We start from the raw sequence: 20,529 nt of genomic DNA on the forward strand, positions 1-20,529 counted from the left end.
AGGGGTCAATTTTATCTCATGGTAAAAGCAGTTCGCAAGGGATCCAGGAAGATGTTCCAGACTCAAGCAAAAGGATGAGAAAACCTTTCATATTTTGCCAGATTTCTTTATAGGTGCTAGTAATATAATTCACATCATGTAGAAGTGCAACTATTCTGCACGGAGGGACGTTCCGGTTCTAAGAGAGTTGCACTTGGTTCTCATTGTTAAATAGAAGAAAGTGAGAGAAATTTCTGAAGAATTTTAACATTCTATTTTAAAATGAACTTCTGTGAATAGCTGCCAACCAATGATGGAAACTGGCTACTGCAGATCCATGATAAGTAGATTTGTTCCCATTTTGTTAGCCAAAACAGCTGTGAGTTTGTTAATTTATTTATTTAAAATATTTTTATCTGCCTTTCTCCTTGAAAAGGACTCTTTTTCTGAAGTTCATTATCAATGCAAATGGTGCTCAATGTCCATTTATCTGTTTAATTGTTTCATTAACATTATATTTTATTTTGTTTTTAATTCTGTTTGCTATATTTTTTAACTGACTGTGAGCTGCATGGGCTCCCTTTGTTAGAAGAAAATCAGCATATTAATTGATTAATTAATTTCTGGTAATAGCAGTAGTATTCTTTATTTTCATTAGCCATATGCCTTTGCAAGTAAAAAAATGACTGAGATATAAAACCAACATACTTAACATCAACATTATAAATACATAATCATTTATGTACTCCAAAAAATTAAACTGATAAAGAATTGCAAAGAATTGCAATTTTTAAACCATATTTAACTTGATTTTAATTGCTGCTGCTAAAAATGTTGCAGACTGCACTATCAACTGTTTATCTCAGTTTTGCAAAAAGAAAAAAAATGTACATGAAAATCTAATGAGCAGCCGGCTTGTTATCTAACTAAGGATAAAGTAATTCTTTACACACATCCCCGTAAAAGAAGTAATGTATGGTCAGGCGTTTAAATACTATCACCACTTGGGTATATATGATTTTGTAATGAAGTTCTTCTGAAACGACCCTCAAATAGTGCCCTTCTGTACTTAGGAACTTTTAGCATCGGCAGATACTGTTCCATTGCATTTAGATGACTTGTTAAAAAAACAGTCATACCAAAGACATGAATAGAATTTTTAAAAATCACCAAATTTGCTCAAAAATTGTTAATTCATAAATTAATATTCATACGAATTAACAAAATTTTAGTGATTTTGATTTGTTGATTGTGACGATTAGGTTTCCCCAAGACAACTGCTAAAGGGCACTTTCCTGGGGAGACCTACTTTGTATAACTTGGATGTCTGAAACCCAGTCTTCACCAAACCTGGACATAGGCTGATTTTCAGCTTCATTTACTGAAACGGGTGGCCAACTGGGAAGATTTTCCATTACTACTGTTGTTTGGGTATAGTGAGGATCAGTTTTAATACCAGGCATATTATGATGGCACCAAGGCAGCAGTAGCAGCAGATTTTTACTCAAGACAAGTCAAACAGGGAAAGCTCAGGATTCCCAATCTCTGTAATGTCACTGTCCAATGTGAAGAGTGACTGCGAAGGGGCAAGTGTGGCTACTAGGTGCCCCTTCAACAGGCATTCAGCATCACCGCATGTTAATTCTGCTTCTCTGTGTTGTTCAGCACATGACAGATTCCAAGGATGAGCGTAGTATGTAGAGGTCAAAATTCTACCCGTTGGATTGACTCTGGGCTCCTCAGATTATCAACAGCAACCAAATAGGAAGGTGCTGATTGTTCCATTGTCAGCGTTTCTCTGTGCTTTGGTTATTTGGCAAAGAGAAGGCAGCCTGTTTTGTAGCATTTCTAGAGATAGTTTAATGGTGAGGGAAAACTCATTTGCTCTTCAGTCTGCATCAAAACAGGAGATGGATTAATGCAAATCCTGGATTATGTGCTTTCTGTCAGAAAGGTAAAAGAAGTTTCCAAATTGCTGTCAGAAATTGAAAAGAGGCAACGACGGAGAGAGAAACTTTTCTCCTCTCTTTTTGGAAGAGCAAACTACAAAAGCAAGGTGGTTGATCACAGATGAAGGGTTTTTTTTTTCCTGGGGGGGAGGGGGAGAGATGGTGCGGCTAAGGAAATTGGAAGATGAGAGGGATGTGACATAGATTAATAGCAGCAAAGCACTGGGGAAGGCATGAAAAGGGAAATGATTCTGGCACTAATAGTAGCAGGGAGAACAGGATTCTTTTAGAAATGAAATGGTGTGTACGCAGATAACAAGTGGAAATTGCACAAGCTATATTTTTCAATTCAGAACAAAATTTATCACTTCTAAGCTGCATACCTGTGCAAAAGAGAGAAAGAGAGAGAGAGAGAGTATAAGTGTTGTGTCTTGGATTTTGAAACGCACAGGAAAAGCTGTGTTAAACCATGCTTGAGTTCTAATGCAATACAAGGACCCAAACATTTACCCCAGTTTCCAGTCCTGGTCCTTCAGCGTAACTAGCACCTCTTTGCAATTCTCAGGCCTTTTTTTCTGATTCAAAGTGGGTGAGGAACACATTGGGTGGTGGGGTGAGCCCCTGACTGCTCAGTCCATGAGTCACTGGTGACCGAGAGTCTCTATTCAGACTGGCTTTGGATTTTTTCAGGACAACAGGGCCAATGTTCTCAAGCCTGTCCAAGGGCCTGGAAAGAAGGCACCCTGTTCGCGTCCAGACCATGAGCCTAGTCCACTACTTACCTGTCTATGTGCACCTCCTGTGCTTTTTTAAAATATGATTAGCAACTACAGACATGAAAAGCGGGTGTGTGGAGCAGTTCCTCCTGGCTTTAATTTAACAACAGTGTGACTGGCTGAGGTGGAGTCTTTTGGATGTACAATTCCTGGAAATTTAGAAGTTCTCCAACAGACCTCTGTAACCATCCCATTTCTAAGTGAGAGCAGCAGAGGAAAGGGAGGGGCAGCCAAAAAAAAGTGTGAAAAATCAATGTGAAAGATCATTTTTGTGCTTTACACACCCTTGAAATTTGCACTTGAGTTTGGTGAATTTCACCTGCCTCTTCAGCGTTTATAATTTTGGAATTCCAGAGCTGGAAGGGATCCAATGGATCGCTGAGTCCGGCCCCTGTTAAAGAGGCACAGGGGGGAAATCAGATTCCCAGCCTCTGTCTGTGCAGCCAGATCTCTAAAGCACTGAGCTTTCTAGCAGTGCAGAAGTAGCATTGCCTATAGGCTAAATGAAATAGACCTCACACCTCTGTTTGGTGGACGTGATGGGGATGTGGAAGGCAAATGAGAGGGAGAGAGACTTGATGATGGAAAAATTAGAAAATTGGGACGGGGCACTTAGGTGCCATTGGACAAATAGTTCATGGGAAGGGCAGGCATAGTGGTTTCCAAAAAGGGTTCTTCAAGGCATGCGTCACGAGGAGCGGTGCTGCTAAAATCGAAATTAGGGGATTCATATGTCAAATTTATCCCTAAAAGAAGTGTACAAAGTGTATTCTGTAATGTAGAAAAAGTGCTGAAGTAGGTCCAGAAATCTGAAACATTTAATTCAGCTGACTTAAGTTCTGTCTTCCCTGCATGTCCTAGACAGGGTGGAGGGTTAGTAAATCAGGCAAAATTTTCCAACCAGACAAGATTTACAGTGACTTGAAATTTTTGCAGCACAAGGACTTTTCAAGTATTTTCTTTTATATATATATTTTCTTTTACTTCTTTAAAGATAAAAGCCCAAAAGGCTGAAAAATGTAGCTTTCAAAAGAGAATCTAAATTGTCCCTGGAAATGTGGCTTATGTGATTATTTGGCATTGTTCTCAAAATGTTCTGTTGTTTTCCTTTTTTTTTTTTTCCTTCCTTTTTTGGTCCTACTGGTATAGTCCCTGAAAATGGCATCACATAGCGCCATATCCACAGATAATTCTGGATCCCTTTTGAAAGAATATAGCAGAAGCTTTTGTTCTGGATAACCTGATGAACAAATTACACATTGTGACTGAGTCAGTTCATCTGTCTCTAAGGTGTGAAGGAGGACTCTCAGCGGCCTAAGTGGAAGGGTAGTTGGTCTTTTGGATTGACCAGTGGAAAAGTGGATGCCATTGCAGATTAAATCACACCCCTGTTTTAAGAAGAAGTAATTACCGCACAGCGATTTCTCCCCTCCCTAGGTTTCCATGGCAAATTTCCTTTGGACATAATGGGCTAGTGAGAGGGCAGAAGACAGAAACATACGTTTTGTTGTATTTCCTGCACTGCCTTATGCTTGAACGGTTCCAAGGCTTAGAAAACTGTCTCAGAGAAAGAGTTTTCTATGCCTGTGCTCACAAAATAGAATAAATATTCCGTTTCCCTATGACATGGTTCCCTTAGGCCATCTTGGTGTCATTCCCTGCTCCTCTAATAATCTGGAGAGACCATTGCTTAAATAAAATTAGAGTTTGTGTTGTGTACTGAAATTGGACACATGCTGAATTAATCACCAAACTGGCCTGATTCGAACCAGTTTCTATGAGGTCAGGACTGAAGTGAAATAGCCAATTTTTGGAAGAATCAGGGATGAAAATTGAATGGCCGATGCATTATTCTTTCATTAAAATAAAATAAAAATAAATTAAATTAAGAGGTGTTTAACATGCATAACCTCAGAATCTAACTGTTTAAAAATTGGCAGATTTACCTGCCTCATTATGATTTCTCATGTGTCCAGATTTCACATATATATCACTGCAAAAACAAAAAGGCTACAGCCATTTTGCTTTTTCAGTGGAAGTCAGTGTGACATTCACAGATGGATCTTCATCTGGGACAAAAATCTAATTGGATAAGGAAGCGGTCACTGTGGACTGAATAAGGGTCTGTTTGCACTGTCTTCCTTCAAACAGAAAAGTTAGGATGTTCTGATAGGAATGGGTTGTGCTGTGAAAATAGATCTAAATATCTTTCTAAAAATTGAGCACTAAAGCTTCCACCTGGCATTTGCAATTGTTTTATAAGTGTTCGGATTCTGCATTGTTCACACATGTCTATGTATGATGATGGCTCCATTCCTTGTTTGCACCTTAACACCTTGTTGCTGTTTCTATCCATTAGTTACCTAAGTACTAATATTTATTATCTACCAATTTTCTCAAGATAGTTCAAGGTGGCATATTGCACGTGTCTTTTCTGCTTTACCTCCAGAATAACTTCCATGAGCTAGGGAAGATTGAGGGAGTGAATCCCCAGTAGGTTTCGTGTCTCAGTGGAAACCAGAACACCACACACACACACACATACACACTAGGCCTGTAACCCACAGCACCTCACTGACTCTTCCTGGTTCTTTTTTCTCAGTGTCATAAAACTGTAGATCAATCAATGGGGATCCATCAGTTCAGAAGGGAGGCAACATTCACAGATGGCAGATCTTTCACCTGACAGTTTGACTAGCACTATGTCAATGATTGTGGACAATTTCATATCAAAAACATTGAAGCATACAACTCTACTCTTTATATTAGTGACATGGCAGCCCTGTAGGCTGTGTTTAATCCAACTCTAAATTTCCTCAGCTCCCAAGAGTTTCCTCTACATCACTTTCAGAATCTGAGCCATGAACTGAATTTCCCAGGTTGAGACCCTACGCAAGAAGTTCTGGCCTCTTCACGTAAGAGTCAGAGTAGAGAAGAATGGAAGGACTGGAGCTAAAAGAAATATACCCTGACTGTATTTATCAGGGGCACCCCAATATTGCAGGTTAAATCCAGTTCCCACTGTTGTGTTGAGTTAACCCATCCAAATAGTGGGATTTGACCAAATGTTGACCTATTTAGCCATGGAAACCGAAACAAAAGTATCAGTCATTTTATTTCATGTTATTTTCCTTTGGATAAAATTCCCTCCATCTCAAGAATCAGCAGCTATTAGAATGTGTAGATGTGTGTTTTTGGAACACAGGTCCCAGAATCCCCCAGGGTCCATGACCTTTAGTCATTATGAAAGCTACACATGGCTTTTCCTTTCTGTTTTTCCACTTTTCTTCTTTCTCCTTTCTGTTTGTTTCTTTCAGAAATTGACCAAGGAAGCTGTGGGGACCCGGGAATACCCGCTTATGGCAGGAGAGAAGGGTCGACCTTTCGCCACGGAGACTCGTTGACGTTTGAATGCCAGCCTGCCTTTGAACTGAAAGGACAGAAAACAATCACTTGTCAAAAAAGTAGCCAGTGGTCCTCTCAGAAACCAGTCTGTGTTTGTAAGTCAGAGAGAAGGGACCTCCATAACCCATTCACAAAAGCTGGTTGAGGTGTTGTGCAATTTAAACATGTTGGCCATGAATGAACACATAGGTTGTTGGGAAACTGGGGGTTCTGTTTTTCGTTCTTCTCAGAAAGCAGCTACTAAAAAACATGTTTGAAAGGCCTAGATGGGATGGGACAGGAATTCATATATGGACTGTAAATAGTCACCAAGTTCGCTTGACTAAAAAAAACCTGTTCAGAACTTGAGCCCAATTCTGATCCTCACCATCATGGACTGTCTATGGTGGTATCATTACTCCTGAACTCCAGCAGTGACATGGAGGCTGAAATCTTATGGCCTTTGGCACTGCATAACATTACACCTGCAGAGGTTCATGGGAGTCATGTCGGGGCAGTCTGTGTGTCTGATTGTGCCACTGTTTGTACAACTAATTGCACAACTGTACCAGCACAACTGCTTCCTAGATATGACATCTACCTCGGTGCAAATTTTGCAACCGATTGCATGACTTCAAGTTATGCATGCATAGCTACACAACAGGATCTGGGCTAGAATATATACACACCACACACTTATGCCAATGTGGTGCCATTTTATTTGTTGTGATTCCATCCTGGAAAGTCCTGGGATTTGCAGTAGAATGAGAGTTTTCAAATTCGGTGCTAGAGAAAAATTGTGCACTCCCATGAACGACAGCAGGGAATTCTGAGGCCCTCACCAAATTACAAATCAAAAGATTCCTTATAACGGAGTTGTGACAATGAATGTGATCGGAAAATATTATACTTTTGTGGTGTAAATACACTTGTGGATACAGAGAGGAGGGAGCCAGTGTTGGTGACAGACAGGGCAGTGAGCTTGGTCTCAAAACCAGAGATCCCCCCACACCTTAAAGATTGACGCTATTCTGGGGGTACCTCCATCCATTCACTAAGAGCCTTATCTTCTTTTGAGCCTGCTTGCTATCACAGGTAGCACACATCACAGAGAGATGGCTGAGATTTAGCTAAGTGTTGATGATGCTTTGCAAATTAAGGGCAGTGGGGAAGAATGTGCTTGGGCTAGTCAGGTCCAGGAAAAATAAGAATAAGAAGCTAAGGATGGGAACATCTCTTTGTTTCCTTGAGATTTTTTTAATTATGAGTTTTTTTCTTTACTGAGTATGAAGAAATTTGGGGAATTTCAAAATTGAATTGAAAAAAAAAACCTTTCAAAGCTGAAATTTGCACATTTTCAAAAATTCTTCAAAACTAAATTGAATTGGAATTCTCTTCCCAAAACAGAACTAAACAGAAACGTTATACTTATCAGATTCCATAGGTAAATTTGTTCTGACTTGCAATGTGGCTTTTAAAAATGGATCTGGCAGCCCCATTAGATCCTAGTGCAGTTTGCTATCCAAATGCAGTTTAAATACAAAGAGATTCAAAGCCAAACTTTTAAGAACTAAGTTCACAATGCACTGGGACTGGATGATGAATCATTTACTTTCACTACTCCTTCAAATGATCTCTTTTTTCCCCTCAACTTCTTCTATCCAAAATGTGAAGAAATTTGCAACTCTTTGCAAATTTGGAAATTCCTCATTTAAAGAAAAACAAATTTTCACCTATCCCTATCTGAAAATAAACTTCATCTGGATTAAGTTGTCCATTCTATAGGATCTGACTAAGGTCCTGAAATACTTCTTTCCAGATGCCTGTATTTTCTTTAACCTCAGTTCTGACTAGGTCTTCTCATTCTTTGACTCTCTAGGCTCACCCACCCCATCAAAGACCAGAACTCCCTAGAAATAACTGACATTTAAATGAATTATCAAGTCAAGTCCCAGACATCACCACTCTAGTCAATCCTTCTGCCTTTTCCCCATTGATAGCAGCATCTTATAAAAGTAGTTACCGGGTGGTTGGGAAGGGTTTCATGTCATTGGAAGAAAAAAAGACAACTTTTCCACACTCTAAATCTGATCCCTTCCTCATTCTATCCCTGATCTAAGCCAATACTGGCAGGAAGCTGCTTGAATGGAGATGGCTTTTTAAAAGTAGCAGCAAATAACAGTCAGCATCTTGGTACAGTAGTGCTTCCTTGCTAGAAAAATTGTGGAAGTTGATGTACATCTCATTTCCTTAATACAAAGCAGGTGGCAAAAGATAATAAAAGCAAGAACGAGAATTAAGATGCAACTATCCCAATGACCAGAAAGAAAGAAAGAAAGAAAGAAAGAAAGAAAGAAAGAAAGAAAGAAAGAAAGAAAGAAAGAAAGAAAGAAAGAAAGAAAGAAAGAAAGAAAGAAAGAAAAAGGAAGGAAGGAAGGAAGGAAGGAAGGAAGGAAGGAAGGAAGGAAGGAAGGAAGGAAGGAAGGAAGGAAGGAAGGAAGGAAGGAAGGAAGGAAGGAAGGAGGGAGGGAGGGAGGGAGGGAGGGAGGGAGGGAGGGAGGGAGGGAGGGAGGAAGGAAGGAAGGAAGGAAGGAAGGAAGGGAAGGGAAGGGAAGGGAAGGGAAGGAAGGAAGGAAGGAAGGAAGGAAGGAAGGAAGGAAGGAAGGAAGGAAGGAAGGAAGGAAGGAAGGAAGGAAGGAAGGAAGGAAGGAAGGAAGGAAGGAAGGAAGGAAGGAAGGAAGGAAGGAAACTGAGGCTGGGGGTAGGGGCCTTTTCAGTTTTGTTCCATTTTTAGGGGAGTGGGGAGACATGGGGGAAGGGTAGACATGGGGCAGCTACCTAGGGTTCAGAGATTCTGGATTTCTGCAAGTCTCTGTCATCAGTGTTGATAGAATATGCGTATTTTGGTAGAATATACATATTTATTTATTTATTTATTTGATTTATATCCCGCCCATCTGGTCTATTGCAAGTTGCACAAATCTCCATGCATGCAGTGCTTGCACCACTGGTCTATTCATATCTACTTCTTTGGTGAAAAAACTGAAATGCCATGGACCCATTGCTAAAAAGTTGGATGGCTCTTGCTAGAGGGTTAGCAAGCCAGGGGTTAGAGAGACAATCTTAAGATTTGATCAGATGCTGGAATTGATTAGTTCTTTCTTCCCTCTTTTGCTTCTTAACTAGAGATCATTCTTAACCAGTTCAGTGGTTTGTGCCAGTTCATTTAGTGGCCGAACAGGTATGCAGCGCTTCCCAGTCCCTGCCTCCTCCGATGGGCACCCATTCAGAGGCAGTGCCCACTTAGAGGTGAGGCTGGGAAGCGCTGAATACCTGTTCAGCCGATAAACAAATCAGCATGAATTGCTGAACCAATTTCTACTACTACCTGTTGCTTAGTTTTCTCTCCCTCTCCCAATCCAGATGGACAATTAGCCATTAACAAAAAAAGATAAACAAAGACATTCAGCTAACGGACAGTTAGCCTAGGCGTGTGTGGTTTGCCTTTTCTTCCATGGATCTACATCTGCATCTGGGGAAGTTCAGAATGCTCATCAGCCAGAGCGATGCAGGCGCTTAGGTATCTTGGCTCTTGGAATCTCTGTTTTTCTCTACTAGTCCATGACTGGAATCCCGTTGGTGCCCATGCAAATTGTGCATAACTTGGCGCAGCTGATCGTGGCTAACTGGCAAGGTTCCATGCATGCAGTGCTTGCACCACTGGATATGTGAGTGGGCATACAACCAAAAGGTACCCCAACACTCTTGCCAATTAGCCGAAACCAGCTGCAAGTTACACAAATCTCATATGGACATTAGTAGGATTCTGGCCCAGTTTTGAAAAAATGATTGAGAACTGAAAAGCCGTCTTGATCTTCTCACACTGAAGTGAATAATAGTAGATTCTTCCTTTGGATATTTCTTATAAGTGTAGGAAAGTAGAGGAGATGGGAAATCACAGTTTTGGAATACAGCACCCCCTGTCTGACATAGATTCTGAAAGTTGCACTATTTAAAAAAAATCCAGCCTCTGGTTGGAGTCTAAGGAAGTGAAGCTTGGATATTTGCCCAGATCCCTTTCCCATTTTAAGAATCGGGCAAACAGTATGAGCAGCTATAAATATAATTCACATCATGTTTTGTTGTTTGTATATTGTAACAGCTCCAAAGGACATTAGCCTTATAGGTAAGTCAAGCTGTATGCTCTCTCTCTCTCTCTCTCTCTCTCTCTCTCTCTCTCTCTCTCTCTCTCTCTCTCTCTCTCACACACACACACACACACACACACACACACACACACACACACACACACACACCACACACACACACACACACACACACACACACACACACACACCACACACACACACCTCTCTTTCACAAAACAGTGCTTTAAAACTAATCTCTCTCCTCGGAAGCTTGTCAAGAATTCCTCAGCTACAAGTTTAATGGTGGAAGGGGGGGGGGAACATCCCTGAAAGTTGTTTGCTCTTCCTTGTCAGTAAACAGTTATAGGTGGGGGTATTTTCTTGTGTGGGACTCTAAGCTCAAATGGGAGAATGATCATGGGATCAAGGCCAACAGACTTAGCCAAAAACTTGTGCACATTAAGGGTGGAGCTCATTCATTTCTCTTTTATTATATGTATGTTCCACCTTTCCTCCCACAGTGGTTCTTGGTCCAGGCACAGGGCTTCTCCAGCGACCTCATCAGTACAGAATGGGTTATCTGAAGGTAGAGTTTGGAAACCGCCATATTTAAATACAGACTGTTCTTATGAGTCAGCAGCGTGTGTGATCCAGAGCAATCTGGGATGCATTTTGATTGTTCAAAAGGAAAAAAGGGGGTGGTAGCTGGGCATTAGAGAGACCCGTGCAAAATGTCTGATCAGGAATTACAGCAAAAGATCTTGGTGTTCATAGGCATAAAATAATCCCTTGTTCCCCGTTCGGTGGTTCGCTCCTTATTGCTCAAGATGAAAACTGTAAAGAATTTATTAACACCAGCTTCATTGTACCTGTGACTTACCTGTAGTGGTGATTTCTAACAAATGGTGAACAAGAAGAAGAAGCATATTGGGGTTTAGAAACAGAGAGAATTGAGGGAAAATGTGGTGTGGTGTTATGACTAAAGGTATTTGTATAAATTTATACATGGGGACAGGGTGCATGCTTCATATATCACTCACTCGTATTTGATAACTTATTGTTTTGTTAAGTTGAGGGCAAGGTGGTATAAATATAGGTCTTCTTATTTTTATCCATACAGAAATCCTGAGGTAGTGAGACTGGGTGATAGAGACTGAGAGGGAAACAGAAAGAGAGAGGAGTGCACAACACGTGGCCCAAGGTCAACAACAAATTTCATAGGTCAGGTACTGATTAGAAACCAGATGAGATCCGAATCTTTGCTTATTTTATTCTCACTGTTGAGAAGGTTGAATGTCTCCACTAGATGTGACTAAGAGAGCTTTTTGTATATTTTGCATTTCAGGACTTTGTCATAAAAGAAGTGAATTTTTACAAAAATATATGTATTTTATGCAAAAATATTAACTTTTATCTTGTGTGAGAAAGAAAGAAAGAAAGAAAGAAAGAAAGAAAGAAAGAAAGAAAGAAAGAAAGAAAGAAAGAAAGAAAGAAAGAAAGAAAGAAAGAAAGAAAGAAAGAAAGAAAGAAAGAAAGAAAGAATCCTGTTGCTTCACATATTAAGTCACACTAAAGTGGGTCCATTAAATCAATGAGAATTTGGTGAATCAGCTGCTCCATAAGTTCTGTCAATTCAAACGGTCCTTCGTTAACTGTGACTTAATGTGCTAAAGGAAGCTGTCATTAGAGTAGGCCTGTCTGAATCAACAGAATTTACAGAGGAGTTGACTCATCAGGTACCCTTTGACTTAATTGACCCTACTCTAATGTTACCTACTACACCAAGCAACAGTATTTTGGCCAATATGTCGAGATACTTTCATTGGGGTGAGAAAATCAATGAGTATTTATTGTATCAGTTGCATCCAGAGACCTAGTTCAATACTCTTAAGTAGTGCATTAAACTGGTTGGTTAGCTTCTCTGAGTTTCAGAAGGACCTAAATCACCTGGACAGCTTTAAAGGAGTCCATCATCCACTTTACACGATGGGCTTTTTTTCCCTATCAGCCTTTGGCAGTTCATAAACAGGATTAGTTCTGGACTCAGGAGCATTACAGGTGTTCTATGTATTTAAGGGCTGAGGAAGTGCAAATCTCTTCTGTGACATCCCATAGGCCCATATTGTATCTGAGGACTTGCTGACTAGCATCTCTTTCAACCCATGATGTGCAATCAAGTGAAGTATGTGAACTGGTAAAAGTTGATGTCATCTTTTAGGTCAGTTATGAGCCTCCTCTCACTGGGGTCTTACTCTCTGGTCACTTTGTTCTCTGGGTATCAAAGTAATTGTAGGCTGTGCCTACATCTGTTGGTGTCTTGGAGAAAGGGAGTAATCAAGTTATTTGGATGGCTCAACCCAAACTTCCCAGCTGTTGGACGTAGTGCTGTTGTGTGAAAAAGAATGCTAGCCTCTCTCTAGAGAGGTTGCTTGGATGTTTTGGCGTAAACCATGCAGACTGGCAGTGATTTGTGGATGAGTTTGGGAAAAGATATAGGCAGACTGTGGCGAACTCACATTTGGGCTGGTTTGGAGGCTGCAACCCGTGTGAAATGCAGAAGCCAGGCTGCTTAGCAAGGCCATCTCCTGTGCTTGTGTGGACAGATCTGTGCTGCTTGCCATTTAACTATTGAGGCATGTTTGAAGTGTTACATTGGGCCTATAAGGCTCATTACAGTTCAGGTTTGGGCTACCTGAGACATCATCTTCCCCCATACGGACTGCTCCATCCTGTACAATCTGTGGAGTGGGGGCTGACTTCATCATATCTGAGCGGCTATTGACTTATCCTATTGAAGCTCATTTGATTGTGGTGTAGAAAAAGGTTTTTCCAACTGAGTCACTCACAATGTGGAATCGTCTCCCTGTTGAAATTAGGTCAGCTTCCAGGACTGTTGGCTGTCTCCACCCAGGTGTTTTCCTATTGACCATTACCCCTACTTTTTCTTAGAATCATAGAATAATTGAGTTGGTAGGAGCCTATAAAGCCACCAAATCCAACCCCCTGCTCAAGGCAAGAATCCAAAGCAAAGTAGATCTGACAGAGGGTGGTCCATTTTTTCTTGAATGCTTCCAGCATTGGAAACATTAATGACTTGTTTTGTACAAACTATATTGCTGTTCTTTTTCACTGCTTATTTATGTGCTCTTATGATTTTTTTATTGTACAACAGTGTAACATGCTAGAAATGAATGAAAGATTGGATGAACTAATAAATTAAACATGGGGAAGAAAGTCTCAGCTGAACAAAATGACAGGTGCCGCACCTTTTTCCAGTGCAGGACCAGCCAACATGGAATGGGAGGAGACAGCCTTGTTTAACAGAAGAGACAAAGTCTCTCTACTATGAAACATCTCTGGGATGGGGGGGGGCAATCTCGTTCAGCTGAAATGTGGAACTTGGCAGGGAGGTAGATAGGTTGGGGGGGTTGTTTATCCCCACCTCCTTCACAGTCACTAAACAGCCATCTCCCACATGGTGAGGGAAATCCCTCATTTGAAAGACCCGGGCGATGCCAAGGCAGGGTGACTACTAGAAAGCATATTAGCAGCTTCATAGGCGTAGTCATGAATATTTCTTCTCTCTCTCCGTCAACATACATTTGTGAATTGGATGAAAGAAACCGATCGGTCTGTGATGGATGATCTCTCAACCTCAAGATAGACTGCAGCACTCTGATGGCTGGACAGTTACTGTGAAATGGACCTGGCCGTGTCACTTAAAGGTTGTTATTTTCATCAGGATGGCTAAGAAGGCATTTGTGTCTCAGCCCTTTTTTTTTCTGGTTCCATTTCTGTTTATAGCATATTTGAATGCACGCGTCTACTTAATGTAGCATCTAATATGCGAAACAGCCATTTTCCATTGGGGACGCAGCTTCTATGATTTGATTATGGGGTGTGTGTATGTTTTCCTTTTGTAGGAACAGATGCATCCTTAATGGCTTAATCTTTACCACAGAGGTTTTTGTTTGCCTGCCTGCCCGCTTGTTTTGGGGTAGCCAGAAGCTCTCCGGAGGAGTTGGCGTGCTGCCACCTTTTCCTTTCTTCTCAAGAATGCTTTTTGTGAGTCTTAGAGAAATTTAGAAAGCATAAAGACAGTGGCAGCTGTGAATGAATGGGACTCGATATGCATTTATTTATGTATTTTTCAACAGGAGGGGCAAAGTGCCTCACGAAGCCCCAAGGAACATATCTGCAGAATGAATGAATGGACACCATGTTGCTGATCTTTAGTATAAATATGTTTTCTGCTAACTTTAAAATACGATGGATGGTTTCTGTGGACAGAAATAGGGACCATTGAGTATGTGTATGAGAAGATAATGTGACACCATCATGCAAAGGCTGAATATATGCCATTTTAAAAGATCTTGTTTCAGATCCAGTATTTGGAGGGGGCGTTCATAAGTTAACTAGGTGGATAATGCTTGCTTGGAAATCAGGTGAAATTATAACTGTCCTCTGGAGTCTGGTGATAACCAGTTATACCCAGTTGTGCACTACAGAGGCTGGTGACTGCAGTTTTGAAGAAGCAAGGAATCCGCTGTGGATTTCAGACTCAACATTGTTGGCACTATTGAAGATGTTGAACCCTATCACCAGGATACTTCAGTATCATGGACAGATCATTTAAAGTTTGAATTAAAACACAGAGGCCCCATGAAACTGGAGATACACACCAGCTTCTCATTGCAATTTGTTACATTTTCTTTATCGAACGAAAACAACAAAGTTCCATTTCAAGAGTAACATCAATAAGCGGCAATGAAGTCACTTTATTGGTACAGTGTGTAACACCTTCTAGTCACTCTTAAAGTTTTTGTGCATATGGAATGTACCATGAAGAGTAAAAATATGTAAAGCAAGCTGTATTTTCACTTCTAACAAGTCTCAAGAGGTACAAAATGGTAGTTTTGTGAGAATCTTGAATCCACTGGAATTCTTTTCTGTTACTCTGCAGTTCAAGGCAGGGATCTTACGCTAACATTTCTTCAAGGAAGGAAATCCTGAAACACCTGCCTTTTATGTTAGAACCATAGAATAAATGGAGTTAGAACGGGTCTATAAAGCCCTAGAGTCCAACCCTCTGCTCAGTGCAGGTGTCCAAATCAAAACAAATCTGGCAGATGGTTATCCAATTGTCTCTTGAAGGCCTCCAGCGTTGGAATGCTCACCACTTCCCAAAGTCATGGCTTCCATTGTCCTACTGCTCTAACAGCATCTGTTGATGCACTAGATATGTAGGACAAGTATCATTTCAGCGCTCGGCCTCTGCTTTCCCTAGGGAGAATCAGGGTTCAAATTTTCTGACCATGATGGCTAGGGAATTCTGGGGTTTGTAGTTCCCAAAAATGTATCAATCCCCAAGCACTCACCATAATCCTTAGGTCTGCATATGCCTATGTTAAGAAGGGGTGAAAATTTTGTCTTGCTTTGTTTTTTTGTTTTGTTTTTGATTTTGATTTGGGTGTGTGTGTGTGTTTGCTTGATTTCAGCAAATTCTTCAAAAATAAGCTGCTTTATATATAGACTGGAAGGCATCTGAGAATTGTAAATTTAAACATGGAAGAAATGGTAGCTAGTGGATCCATCCACGCAGTCGCTAAATTTGGCTCAGATTTGTCTAGCCAATCTGTAGGATTCAGTAAGCCAACCCACTAGCAATAAACCTCAGCCCTTTTCCGCCCCACTGCCCCAGTCCCTGAAGCAATAGCCCCAATGAGACTAGCATTGCTCATTGGAAAAGCCATGGGTTACACGTTGCTCCAGGTACCAAATGCCATTTTCTCACTATATTTAAGGATCTCCTCCCCAAGGGAGATTTGCTTCTCGTATGTCCACCAAGCTACACCCCTTTTGCTACAGAGAGCCTTTTAGAAAATTGCGAGTCCAGTAAATGAAGACCCTTCCTCCCTGCATTCGAGGAGAGTTTTACAATTGCCATTAAGTAAATGCTTTCAGCCGGGTTTGTTGCTGTCTGATAGGCTTTCATCGTGGTTCCAGTTTCTTGATTCACTGACATCCATCACCCTCACTTTCAATCCGCGCTGCTTTTTCATATATCCATGATTGATTCCGAGCCGCCTTATGGATAAGTTGTAAATATAGGATAAAATACGGGATGCATGATGGTGTTTGGGTTGTATGGCATTTGAAGAAACAAAGGCTTCATGACCTGTTTCTAAACTGAAAATCCTATCAGCCTGCATGTCAGCGGCTTCACAGTTTGATGTACCAGTCCATGGATAGAGACTGAATTAATCATGCTCCTCTTTTGGACCTGGCGTTCCTTACAGAGTGGATATCTATCATGTTTCTATAATCCGACACTGTAGCAGAGCATTTTGTAAGGTGTCTTATTGATAGCCTCCCACCAAACATACGATATTTGTTGTATCTCCTGAAACTCCCAGTTAAATTTCCTTACTATCTTCCAGTGTTACCTCACACGCCCCACAGAGATTCTCATTCATTACTTTATTGTTCCTGCTCGTTATCTATAGGCTGGGATTAATTTAGCCACCAGTCATAGTCACTGCTTACAGAGCAATACTTCCTGGGAGAGGAACTGGGTTTTAAAGGTCATTTCCAAGTCAACACCTTGTGCCCAAATGCAGTCTCCAGTTCATGGCCATGTATGAATGTATAAATGTTTCCCATGTAGTCCCACTCGTATGTCTGAGGAAGTGGACTTGTCCAAGAAAGCTCACATTAAAAGATAGTCTAAGATGTCACAACAATTTTTGTCTTCTTCAGATTTCTTAATCATCTTTTTTTAAAGGTGTCATTGAGTGATTCTGCGGAATTTTCAGATCCCATGGGAATTCCAATCTATTGCAGGTTAGCAGAAGGACTAGGATGATAAGTGAGCTTAAGGTGAAGGCTATGAAGTCTTATATTTCCTGAAGTGGGGGTTGGAATTCTCAGGCAATTCAGGAAATGTAAGATCTATTAACCCCCACCTTAAGCTCAGAAATCATCCTGGGGTGGGGGTGGTTTCCTTTGCCTTCAGCCTTCATTTTTTGCTCCCTGAGGCTGTAAAGACTGGAGTTACTCCTGCTTGTTTTCTTGCATTAAATGTCATTTGTATCACAATATCAAACAGTGTGCTAAATTTCACATTTCTGTAGGGTGTAGTCTCTATTTTAAATGCCACTCCTTTGCTGATGTTGTTGTTGTTGTTGCTGTTATTGTTTTTGTTGTTGTTGTTGTTGTTTTGTGTTTTTATGGGGGGGGTTGGACCCATAAAACAAAAACTATGTTTTTCAATAATCCTTTGGAGCCCTCTGACTTTGAAGGGGCTCGAGTATTTTGTTTATTAGTTTGTTTGCTTGCTTTGCTGTTTTGACTACCCCCCCCCTCTGCCAATTTTATTTAGGCTTTTCTTTTGCATGTCTTTTTTCCTGATGTTTTCTTGTTTTGGATGTTCTGTTTCCACTGTTTTCAAGTGCATTTCCAATTTGTGAGCTGCTTATGGAGAGCCTTCCGGATCAAAAGGCAAGATATGAATATTTTAATAAATAAAATAAAATGGTAGCCAGTGATACAGCGAGTACTCACTGCCTTAATCAGAGGATATTTCTGCCTGCAATTACCCTGGTTCCTTTTGAAGTTTATCTATCTAGCTGCAGTCCAGCACACAATCAACTGTCTGCATTCACATGTCGTTGCTGTCATTATGAAGTTTATATTCCAACTTTCCTTCAAGGACTTGAAGGTGAGATACATAGGTTTACTGTGCCTGTGATTTTATCCTCATAAGAGCCCTATGGTGTGGGTGAGGATTCCCCTGACTTCTGCTTCCAAACTCGGACTACTACCCATGACATCAGGAAAGCAAGAAGTGGAATGTATAAACATAGCACTGTTTGTTGTCAGTGAACTAAACCAGACTGCAATGGGATATTTTCAGTTAGACAATCTCTAACTGATAGTGTGTTCTACGCTGGAAATGGCAAACTCAGAAGAAATGGAGTGGCTCTAAGATGTACCATAGGCATTTAGGGGGTACAATGGAAGGTCTGACCGAAAAATATCAATCAAACTCTGTGGAAAACCTATAGAAATAATGTCACTCAAGTGTTGTTGTTGTTTTTTACTTTTACCAATGCTGAAGAAGAAGAAACTGAAATCTTTTATGCAAGCATCCAAGAGGAAATTGATCACACATTTAAAAAAAAGGCGTGCTTATAATCATAGTTTATTGGAATGCAAAAGCAGGGAAGAAAGTAGAACCAAATGTTGTTGGGAAATTTGGCCTAGGGGACAGAAATGAAACAGGAGAAGGACTCATAGAGTTCTATAAAGCCAACAACCTCTTTATGCTTCAAATAACCAGCCAAATGGCTGTACATGGACATCACTAGATTGTCAATACAGAAATCAAATCGATTATGTAATTGGAGGCAGGAGATGGAGAAGCTATGTTCTGTCTGCCAAAATAAGACCAGGAGTGAATTGTGGTATTGTTCATGAACTTTTAATATTGAACATTATAGTAAAGCTGAAAAAGAACACTAAAATATAATATACATAATCATAGTGCTAAAATCTAATTTTAAAAACATTCTCCATGAATTTAAAGTCCACATAGGAATAGATTTGCATTGCTAAACTAAATTGACCATGAATCAGAAGAACTGTGGATTGAAACCAGATATATTATTTGAGGAAGAATGCAGTATGTAGTCAAATGAAAAGAAAAGTCTAAATGGATGATGGGAAAAAACATTAAAAACTGTACAGGTGAGAAGCGGAAGTAAAAAGTGACAGAAATAGGGTCAGAACTCTGAATGCTGGTTTTTAGTGACTCTCATGTAGATACAAAAATACAATTACAATACTCAGTGCAGAGAAATCAAAGGGAAATTGAAACCTAGATTAGGAATGCTGAATGACCAACAAGAAAGCACACTCTCTGACCAGGAGGGAATAAAGTGAAGGAGGGAACAGTTTATTGAAGACCTATACAGAAGAGATAAAAGGATGGCAGACTCTTTTGAAGAAGAATCCTATGATGAACAACCTGTGGTTCTAGAAAGTGAAGCGAAAGCTACTCTGAAAGCACTAGGAAGAAATAAACCACAAGGGGTAGATGGGGTACTGATCTAACTATTTTTGACAAAGACGGAATCTGTCAAAATCCTAACAAATACGGCAAAGAAAACAATAGACTGGAAATGTTCAATATATGTTCCAATCTTCAAGAAAGGAGATTCCAAGATGTGCAGTTACTATAGGATCACTGCTTTAATTTCCCATTAATGGGAACAGGAAATTCCCATTAACTGATGCTTAAGATGCTGCAACAAAGGCATTTCCCTTATATGGAGCAAGAAAAGTCTGATGTTCAAACTGGATTCCAAAAAGGAACAAGTGCACTGAAGATCATATTGCAGATATCCACTGGTTGCTGGAGTGCACCAAAGAATTTCAGAAGGAGATCAATCTGTGCTTTAGAGACTACAGCAAAGCCCTTGACTGTTTGGATCATGAGAAACTATGGGCTGTTTTGAAAGAAATGGGGCACTTGATTGTTCTGATGTATAACCTGTGTTGTGGACAAAAAGCTACTGTGAAGACAGAATATGGAGAGACAGTATGGCTTCCTATAGGCAAAGATGTAAGGTGTATTTTATCCCCCTGTCTATTCAGCCTGCATGCAGAACATATCATACAAAAAGCCAGACAAGATTCAGATGAAGGAGGAATGAAAATTGGTGGAAGAAACACCGGTCATTTAAGATATGCAGAGGACAATGGCTGAAAGCAGCTACGGCATGAAACAAATTTTAGTGAAGTGAAAGAAGAAAGTGCCAAATCAGGGCTGCAGTTGAACATCAAAAAACTTGAAATAGAGATTTAGTATACTTTGGTTCAGTCATCAATCCAAGTGGAAACTGTATCCAAGAAATCAGAAGATGACTGGGACCAGAAAGAACATCAATGAAGGAGTTGGAGAAGATAATGAAGTAAAAGGATGTGTCACTTGAGACCAAGGCCATCCATGCTGTCATACTTACAGTCACCATGCAAAGGTGTGAAAGCTGGAGAGTAAAGAAAGCTGACAGGAAAAGAATTGATCAGTTCGAAATGTGGTGCTGGAGGAGAGCTCACATCCACTTCGGAGAGCTAGAACCCTGGACTGCCAGAGAGACCCCAAAAAATGGGTCCCAGGTCAAATCAAATCTGGGCACATAATGAGAAGGCAAGATTCTCTGGACAAGGCAGTGATGTTAGGAAAGTTGGAAGGTGGCAGGAAAAAAGAAAGAACAAATACAAGATGGGTCA

General features: G+C 40.5%; 1 protein-coding gene across 4 annotated transcripts in view; it reads left to right on the forward strand.

The window, feature by feature from the left end:
* The window catches only part of CSMD2 (CUB and Sushi multiple domains 2), a 533,934-nt gene that overhangs the window by 339,257 nt on the left and 174,148 nt on the right, over positions 1 to 20,529 (forward strand). For 3 of the 4 annotated variants that reach the window (XM_078379919.1, XM_078379918.1, XM_020800093.3), the window contains one exon: positions 6,022 to 6,204. The exons of the other annotated variant lie outside the window; for it this stretch is intronic. In XM_078379919.1, coding sequence (XP_078236045.1) covers positions 6,022 to 6,204 — 183 coding nt within the window. The remainder of the gene's footprint in view (positions 1 to 6,021; positions 6,205 to 20,529) is intronic. 4 annotated transcript variants of the gene reach the window in all.

Source organism: Pogona vitticeps, chromosome 9 (assembly GCF_051106095.1).
Source record: "Pogona vitticeps strain Pit_001003342236 chromosome 9, PviZW2.1, whole genome shotgun sequence".
Classification (NCBI taxonomy): Eukaryota; Metazoa; Chordata; class Lepidosauria; order Squamata; family Agamidae; genus Pogona; species Pogona vitticeps.